This window comes from Pelobates fuscus, chromosome 3 (assembly GCF_036172605.1).
Source record: "Pelobates fuscus isolate aPelFus1 chromosome 3, aPelFus1.pri, whole genome shotgun sequence".
NCBI lineage: Eukaryota > Metazoa > Chordata > Amphibia > Anura > Pelobatidae > Pelobates > Pelobates fuscus.
Window position 1 is genome coordinate 211430446 of NC_086319.1, and position 9760 is coordinate 211440205.

The 9760-nt window shown below is 38.0% G+C and overlaps 1 protein-coding gene across 38 annotated transcripts in view; it reads right to left on the bottom strand.

Annotated features, from left to right (window-relative positions):
* Nucleotides 1–9760, bottom strand: part of LOC134602740 (protocadherin gamma-A4-like) — a 487733-nt gene that overhangs the window by 43684 nt on the left and 434289 nt on the right. For 2 of the 38 annotated variants that reach the window (XM_063447972.1, XM_063447971.1), the window contains exon 1: nucleotides 1457–3200. The exons of 35 other annotated variants lie outside the window; for them this stretch is intronic. In XM_063447972.1, coding sequence (XP_063304042.1) covers nucleotides 1457–2917 — 1461 coding nt within the window. In that variant the 5' untranslated portion in view covers nucleotides 2918–3200. Of the gene's footprint in view, nucleotides 1–1456; nucleotides 3201–3223; nucleotides 3987–9760 lie in introns of those variants that run through there. One more of the 38 variants, XM_063447973.1, reaches the window with a different exon arrangement.

Here is a 9760-nt window from a genome sequence, read left to right on the forward strand (position 1 = left end):
GCTTTAGGAGTGTGGGGTGGTTCTTTAAATGATGGCGCAAGTAGTGACCTCTGCTTTAGAACCATGATGTTAAGCAATACCTACATTAACTATTCAAAGATTTATTAGCAGAGAAATTGCACGTTGAGGTGGAATCTGCCAATCAATCTGCTATCATGGACAGACATAGCATGAAAGTATTTGGTATATGTTTACAGATCGTGGAACATAAAAGTGAGTTCTGCCTGATTGATAATAGAGAGTGTAAAGGGGTATAAATAAATGCTTTATAGGTGTAACAGGCTGAGATTTATCAGAAGAAATTCTGACATGTACACAACTGATATCCAGCTTTATATATATATCACAGTATTAATTATATTGGTAGACATATATAAACAACTGTTATATGTCAGTTAAAGGCAAAGTGCTGAATTAGAAGATAGCAAAAGGCAGAAGTGGCTCAATTGTACATCGACAGCTGCCGCAGAAATACGGCTGCCACCTTGCTTTAATAGACATCAAACTGAGAAAGCATTGTGGGAGATGTAGTTCTTTAACAGATGGGGTATCTACTACCTAACCACCCTTGATCAAGAGTGTGCCTTTAAGATACAGCCAATAACATTTAATAATCAGTCAAAGGAAAAAATTGTGTTACTGTCATACACAAGTCATGTTCACTAAAAAAACAAATGTAACTGACATATATTTCAGGAAATAAACTAAACATATAAATAGAATGCAGAGACTTCACAGCCTTTCAAATGTATAGAAAAAAAAATAAGGTATTTTAATCCTAACCTCATAGAGATTGAAAGGCAATCAATAGAAATATACAAACTACTTTACTGAGTAACACATATTTGACATCTAAAAAATAAATTAATTGGCAACATATTCACTAAAGATATATTTCTGCTCAAAATAGTATTATAGCAAATGTAGAGAGAAATCTCTGTTTCTACTCTTTTTTAGTTTGTTAGAGCTTCACTGTGCCGTACTCATTTAACTATCAAATATATTATATATATTATATATATATATATATATATATATATATATATATTATAGAACCAATGAACAAAGTTAAACAAAATAGTAACGTGTTGATTATGAAAATCTAAATATGCACTTTAATTGAAATGTTATCCAAAGAATTAAGCAGCATTTAAAACAAACAGCCCCCCACTGAAATGGACATATTTGACCACTTTATTGTACAGCACAATTTAAAATTAGTATATTAGATGTATATTTAAAAATGTATATTGGCCAATAGTTATAAAAAAAAGTCTCTCAAAATTATCTAAAAAATAACAAATATTATTTAGGATTCATTATAATATATGTTGAAACTGAAAGTGTTCATAATATAGTACAAACATCCTATATTTAATGTTTATATTATAACATGTATTTAAGGCTACAAGTAGAAAAAAAAACATGTGCTTCATAAACCTTACTGTTATCTCACCTGGGTAGAGTGATTCAACAAATTTGAATCAGGAGTGCACTCTGTTTCTTGGGATAAATCACTTAGTTGTGGAAAATCTAGTGGTTTTGTGATAGTGCAATTATTTTGCTCTGTAGAATATGGAAAACACATTGAATAACTTTGTTCTTGTGTTTCTGGTGGAACCATCCTTACTTCCATGTATTTTAGGGTCCCGTCAGTGTTCAAGTAAAGTGTTGGCTTGTACTGGTCATTAATGTTGTGTGAATATGATTTGCTTAAAAAACAAGACCCACAACTGTTGGAGTATGGGTCCCTTTTTAAACATCTAACCAGTAAAATGGTAAAAGTGACAAGTGAAACTAAACTGATAGCCACCAGAGAAATAATGAGATACAAAGTTAAGTCTGGTGGTGATTTTGAATTTGCGAGAAAATCTGAAGACTTTGGCATTTCTTGAGAAAAAGTTTCTACTATATTTACAATGACAGTGACTGTTGATGTTAAAGGTGGTTGCCCATGATCTCTGACCAAAATAGCCAGGCGTTGCTCAGAATTGTCTGTCTCATGCAGTCCTCGAATAGTTCTGATTTCTCCAGTATATTCAGAAATTTGAAACAACGTGGAGCTGGTAGATTCAAGAAGGCTGTAAGCAAGCCAGGCATTGTGACCAGAATCCAGATCAACTGCAGAAACTTTTGTAATCAAATACCCTGCAGATGCAGACATTGGGATCTTCTGTTGAGAAATTAATTCTTCTGAGTTCTCAGGATATAATATAGTGGGGTGATGATCATTTGTATCCAAAATAAATACAAAAACTGAAACATTGGAAAATAACATTGGAGATCCTGAATCTTCTACTTTGACAATGATTTGTAGAACCTGAAATTGTTCATAGTCAAAAGAACGCTGAGCATAGATGTTACCATTTTCAGAATTGATATATACAAAAGAAGACACAGAAGATCCATCTATCTGGCTTTCAACTATAGAATATTTTAACTTTGCATTGTCTCCCTCATCTGCATCAGAAGCAGATACTGTATATAGTAAGCTGCTTGGTTCATTGTTCTCTTTAATGAAGGTTTTGTAAGAAGACTGGAGAAATATAGGAGCATTATCATTAACATCAGAAATGCTAAGGGAAATTGTTGTCTGATTATGTAAAGATGGAGAGCCCAAATCAGAAGCAATGACTATAATATTGTACTTGGATACTTTTTCTCTGTCCAAGTATCCACTGGTTACTAAAGAATATCGATTGTTAAAAATTTGACACTGAAATGGTAACTCTGGTGACACTTCTAAGACAATTTCCCCATTTTTACCAGAATCTTTATCTCTGACTGTGATATATCCAACAACCGTTTCAATTGCTGCATTTTCAGGAACCTTGATTGTCTTGAATGTAAAAATTATTTCTGGAGTATTATCATTTATATCTTCAACTTTAATTTGAACAAGACACCGTCCTTCCATTGTAGGTATTCCATTGTCTCTGGCTCTGACAGATAATTCATAAAGATTTGATTCTTCAAAATCCACATTTCCAGTAATAAATATTTCACCAGTTGATGGATTTATATCAAATATCTTCTTTGCTGAAACCAATGTATGACGATCAAAGGAATATATGATTTCACCATTCGGACCCTCATCTAGATCTGTGGCACTGAGCTTTATAACCACAGTATTGGGAGGTTCATTTTCTAATACACTGATTTTATAATGTTGCTGATCAAATGTTGGTGCATTGTCATTGATATCTAAAACTATGATGCTAACCTGAGTAGATCCAGACCTTGGGTGTTCTCCTCCATCAAAAGCAGTAAGGGTAAGTTTGTGTTCTCCTTTTTCTTCTCTATCTAGAACCTTTTGCAATATTAGCTCTGCAATAAGAGTGCCATCTTGACGATTTGTTACAGACAGTGAAAAATATGGGTTTGGATTCAGCTTGTACTGTCTAACACCATTAATACCCACATCTGAATCCTGTGCAATGTCTAAAGGAAACCGAACACCAGGGCTCGTTAGTAGCTCTGTTACTTTGATAATTTGTTCTGTGGTTGTAAATATGGGAGAATTATCATTTATATCCACAACTTCAATTTCAAGACTATACAGTTCCAAGGGATTATCAAGTACAGCTTCTAAATGCAGCAAGCATTTTAAACTTGATCCACATATGCTTTCTCTGTCAATCCTTCCGTTTGTTGTCAGATCTCCACTATTCTGGTCAGCAGCAAACAACCTAGCACCTTCGGTTCCTAAAGTCAGTTTGCGGTTATTAATATTTTCGAGATTTAACCCCAGATCATGAGCTACATTTCCAACCAAGGTCCCAGTCTCTGACTCCTCAAGAATAGAATAATGCAGCTGCCCAGAGACCCAGCCCAAGCTACACAAGTAAAAGGAATATACTACTTGCCGTTTCCAAGCCTTTTGGAAGCTCTTGAAGTCCATATCTCATGTCTTTTTCTTGAAATTGTAAGCTATAAATCCTTTAATAATCCAATTAAAAAATGATTATCATTCCATGATAGAAATAAAATCCTTACTTTTCAATAATACACATCCACAGAATTTCCATCGCAACAGCAGCTCTCCTTTGTGTGTCAGAGGAAAGATGGGAGGGTGATTCAATATGCCAGGGGAGGAGAAAGGGAGGGGATACATGAACAGATCCACTGCTGTAGCTAAAGAAATGATTGGATGACAGGTCCGCCCTCTGCTGGCCAATAGTGTTTACTTCATTTACAAATTATAGACTATTTTATACATCTGGAAAGGAACTATTTTTAAAACCCTCAACATTCGTTTAATAACTTATTCATAGTTACTGGTATATTTGACAACTTAAACACAATTTTGAAAATTTAAACCCATACCCAAAAGGGGAAGAGCTCTGCTTTATATAATATAGGTTCACATAATTAATTGCAATTCCACAAACAAATTGTACAAAGTAGAATCTTTGCTAAAGCTATAAAATAAATATACATTAATTACAGCAACTTAATTAATACCTATTATTTAAAGTTTGATTTATCATGACTCAAGAGATAACAATGACCATCGTGTGTTGATAATTTAATTATTTCTTCCAAATAATTGCAATGAAAATGATGTGGCACTATATTAATTAACATACAGATTAAAATTATTACTAATTGTTATATAGTTCATTTATAATTGTTAACACAGTATTAAATTGTTTTGAGAGATGATATATGGTATGGTCCCTCACTTCCAATGTAATCACTAGCCAACATGATTTTTTATTCTATTTTATTGGAATGTATATTAATACATTACATCTTTTTTTTTCTTCAAATTTTTAAATAGAATCTTGATAAATAGATCTAGTGTCCAAAATGTATAGCCTTTTGTTAGGACTACAATTAGGACTACAATTACAATAGTCTAACTTGATTAAATAAGATTAAAAACTTTATATAACTGCAAGCACTTATGTCCCTTCCTCTAACATGTTGAGGTGTATTTCGATGCTTACATATTACAATTTTACAAGCTGCTCAACTTTGTGCTTAAATTAAATGTACCTAAACCAATCTTAGTTGCAAAAGTAAATAAAAGTCATATTCTACATTGTTAGTTTACATATTCATTATTAAGAAAACCCACTCAATACCATCAATTTTGCAAATAGGTTTAGTCTGTTATTATGTCAATATATAAAACATGGTCATGAGATTTGTTTTTAAACAAGCATTAGAATGGTGAAGAGCTACACTTTACATGGACACTCTAGACCCCATCAGTGCTTCATCTCATTGGAGTGGTAATAATGTCTGGAATCCACTGGCGCTGTACTTCCATTCAATGTTAAACACTTTTTGAATGTTAAATGAGAGTCCCTGGCAGCCTATCCTCTCCATGCTGAGCTGCAATGGATGGCAGTGATTAGACAGCCACTGTGGGCAGACTTAGAGCTGCAATGTAAACATTGCAGTTCTCTGGAACTGCAATGTTTCAGATTGCAGCACTAAGTGTAATAGGGATGCAGCACCCAGACCACTTCATTGAGTTGAAGTGGTCTGGGTGCCTACAGTGTCCCTTTAAGGAAGAACTAATTATCTTCCACTACCATACTTCCAGTTGAGTTTTGGCTGTGAGTGACCAGGGACCCTTATTCAGTTGTAAACCATTTATAAAAAAAAGGTTTAACACGTTTAACACTGAATGGAGAGATGGCACCAGGGACTCCTTGCATTATAATCATTTCAATGAGATGCAATGGTTATACTGCCTAGAATGTCCCTTTAAGTGCTTTGATGGTGATCTATGAAACAGATGACCATCTGGAATTATCCTTTGCTTCAAAGTATAGTTTACAGAAAAGGGTGTGATAAGCAATGAAACTGAAAAAAAAATCAAATTAAAGACGCTCTACTGTAAAAACATATTTAATAAGAGAGGTCTAGGGAGTATATATATTATTCCATTTTCACTGAGATAAAGGCCATAGTTAATTCAGCATCCCAAGTAAAAATTTACATAAGTTTACATGACTAAGCGAATCCAGTCCATCTTGTTTCTTGGAACTTTAATGATATTAGAAATGCTATATTTCGATACATTAGCATGATTTCCTCTTCACAGTTGATCTAGGCGCTGCTACAAAACATATGCATTTCACTGTGGTCCGATGTTATCAAGCTTTTACAAGATAGTATAATATGTGATAAAGCATGCATCAGCTCAAGATTTTAAACTGGTCCCACGAACATGACTAGCTCTCTCACAAGATTTCAATCCAATTATGCACACTTAGGTTCAGTGTGAAATGTCAATCTCTTTTTATTGAACATTTTTTTTTTTTTTTTTTAATCATACCCATGCGGGTCATGAAACACAAGAAACATATAATACACATAGCAGTATGAAGCATATCATGACATAAACATTTGCGCTACTGCATAATAATGTATTAGGGAGAATGGACCTGCAGAGGTACGTTATCAGGCGTGTGTGGACTGCTTCGGGAGAAGGGATGATTGGCGATAATGGTCTTAGGGTAACCCCAATGGGTTTTTGAGTTATGGCCTTCTTCTATATGTACCCAGATCCCGGGAGGGCCTGGGGGGGGGGATAGGTAGATTTGGAGCGGTCGCTCCCTCTTTGCAATGGGGGGAATGGGTGGACTAGGTGTGGGTCTGGACCAACTGGTAGTGCGTAGCCGTAACTGTGTAACATAGTCCACGTTAGGTATAGTCACTGTTGTTCCTGGGGAGATCAGGCCTCAGAAATGGGTCACTGGACGGTGTCCTGGGTGGGTGCGGGGATGCCCAGTGCGTGACAGAATGTCGGGAACTCTGCAAGCGTGGAGAGTTTGTGGACAGTTCCGTGTTGTGTGACCACCAAGAATCTGGGAGACCTCCAGTGGTATTCTATTCCCGCTTCTCTGAGGGTGTTGGTTACTTGCTTCAGTGATCTACGCCTTTGTAGCGTTGATCTGGTGAGGTCTTGATAGATGGTGAGCTGAGCGCCTTCAAATGTTAGTGGCGTTTTGCCCCGGAGAGCAGTCATCAGGATTCTCTTGTCTTGGGAGGTAGCACAGCGGACTATCACATCTCGGACCAAGTTTGGAGCTGTTCTGCCTGAGGGTGGAAGACGGTACATCCCGTCTGTGTTAAATTTCTTGGCCTGTGTGGGTGGCAGGATGGCCGCCACTAGACGCCTCAGGTAGTGGGGTAGTTCGTCGGACTTGCGTCTTGTTCTGTTGTCGAGGGCGACATAATGGAGGGAGAGGGCTTGTTGTGGGGTCTGAAGGGCGTCTTGCAGGGTTGTTAGTCCCTGATTGATGTTAGTGACATCGTCCTCCGTGGTCTGCACCCTGTCTGCAATTGCCTGCACATCAGTTTTAATAGCTGCTATGCTGGTCGCCAGGAGGTTTTTTATTTCCCCAATTAAATGCTGGAAGTCCCGCTGGGTGACTGGGGCAGACCCATCTGTGGTTCCCCCGGGCGTTTGTGCCTGTTCTGGAGGTTGGGCAGGCGGAATGGGACCCCTTGGTACCTGCACGGTGTCATGATCCGCCGCTCCCGCCATTTTGACTGGCGGGCGTTGTTGCTGCAGCATGGTGCCTATGTCCCTGGACCCCGGTGCCATCTCCGGTGGAGGTTTTTGGGACCGCCGGCCCATCTCCGCCTGGTGAGGTAAGGGTGCTGTGTGGGGGTCGTCCACTGCAGTCTGTGCCAGTTCGTCCAGGAGTGCCGACCAGTCGTGGGCTGCTCCAGGCTTGTAGGCCGCGGGTCTGTGCTTCCGGCGGTTCACCCGTGCCGGGTAAACGAACGGCATGGGAGGTTGCAGGGGCGAGTCCAGACGGTGCCCCCGGTCAGGAATGGGTCTATTGGGGGTGTTAATCCCCCCTAGTCAGGCTTTATTGCAGGTTTCAGTCGGGAGCCGTGCTGTGTTGCGACCGCTCCGGCTCGTGGTCAGGCTCCGCCCCCCCAGTGTGAAATGTTTCTATCACCTAAGTTAATACATATATATCACCTAAGTTATTTTATATATATATATATATATATATATGTATATATATATATATATATATATATATATATATAGTCAATACAATGTTAAACAACAATCTGCACACCAGTCAAGCCATAATACTTGCTTTCCCACAGAAATCACACATTTGCAGTGATGTTACTACTGCAGGATTCTGGGTGGGCATATGCAAATGAGTTCAAGAAAGAATCACATTTATCCCTCATTTCATTTAAACATGGATTCCTTTGAGTCTGTGTTTGCTGTATAAAACAGCTTTGAAACACAACTTAGGAAAATATGCAAAGCCATACATACACACTCACATGGGGAACAACACTGGAAACCAACTCCAGGACAATTATACAAGTGAACATCAAATGTTGATGTGCTATCTCTGAAGCTGTTCTGCTGTGGTCTCAACCACAGCCTGAAGAGTAGATATAAATACAGTGTGGAGCTACCATCAACTGCCTCATCTGCATGGATGACCAAGCTGCAGTGAGCAAGACATCAACTAACTAGGACATACAGCATAGACATTGGAATGTCATTCAGACTAAATAGGTTTGGGAGGTTGATAGCAAAAAGTTTGAAGAAGATCTGGACTGAAGACATTGAAGTGCTAGAAGGTCAAATAGGAGATGTATAGAAAAGTTAGACATACCTCGCATCTACCACAAATACATGGGAACTGTGAGCAAGTTTCACGCCATCAACATATACAAACTACCCGACAAGCTGGGATAATAACCTGGCCAAGAGAACAGCTGGACACCATGGATATCAAGACCAGAAACTGCTCACAATGTATTGAGAATTCCACCAGGAGGACATGGCAATAATAAATGTCAAGGCTACAGTCCTAGATGAAACATAGAGCATCGACAATGACACCATGAAGATAGCTGCCAAAGAAGAACTGGTAAGGAAATGCCTGAGAAAAAAGATAGAACATGCAGATAAGGTAGAGGTACCATTACAGGACAAACCTTTCCATGGAGTGTACCATCGACAGATAGTTGATGTGACTCGCATTACAAAATCCTACCAGTAGTTGAAAAAAGCTGGACTAAAAGATAGCACTGCTGCATTTTTCCTTGCGGCCCAGGAACAGGCACTCAGCACCAGTTCCCTAGAAATGGGGCATAACATACCAGACAGGATTCAAGGTACAAAGAGACGTCTTAGACAGTCCAGCACATAGTAGCCTGTGCAAGATGTTAGCATAAACAGCATACACTGAGAGGCACAGCCAAGTTGCTCTTATTATGTAAGCCATAATCTTTACACTTATGACAAATCATGGCTTGAACTAACGTCTCTCTCATATATTAGTTCCCCCTTTTATGTTGCATTACTGAAATAAATGAACTTTTGCATGATATTCTAATGTTTCAAGAATCACCTGTATATTTAATATTGAGAGATAGACAGGCAGACAGAAAGATAGATAGACAGATGGAAAAATTGAAAAAATAGTGAAAGAGAGAGACAGAGACATAAATTGGGTACTCTGTAAATTGACAGACTTATGCAACGTGTGATTATATACCGATTTTGATCGGTTGATTTGATGTACTAGGAATATGAGCACATGTAGGTCTTTGCAGAAATGTGTGTGTGTGAGTGTGTGTATATAGATAGATAGATAGCATATACAGAACATAATGAATGATTGTACCATCAAAGAGATTGCTTATGTTAGGGAAAAATAATGATCAGAACACGTATGTACTACCAAGCAGCTAAGGCTAGTACACTTATCTAAAGCATAAATGAATTCACAGGAAAAAAATGTGAGAT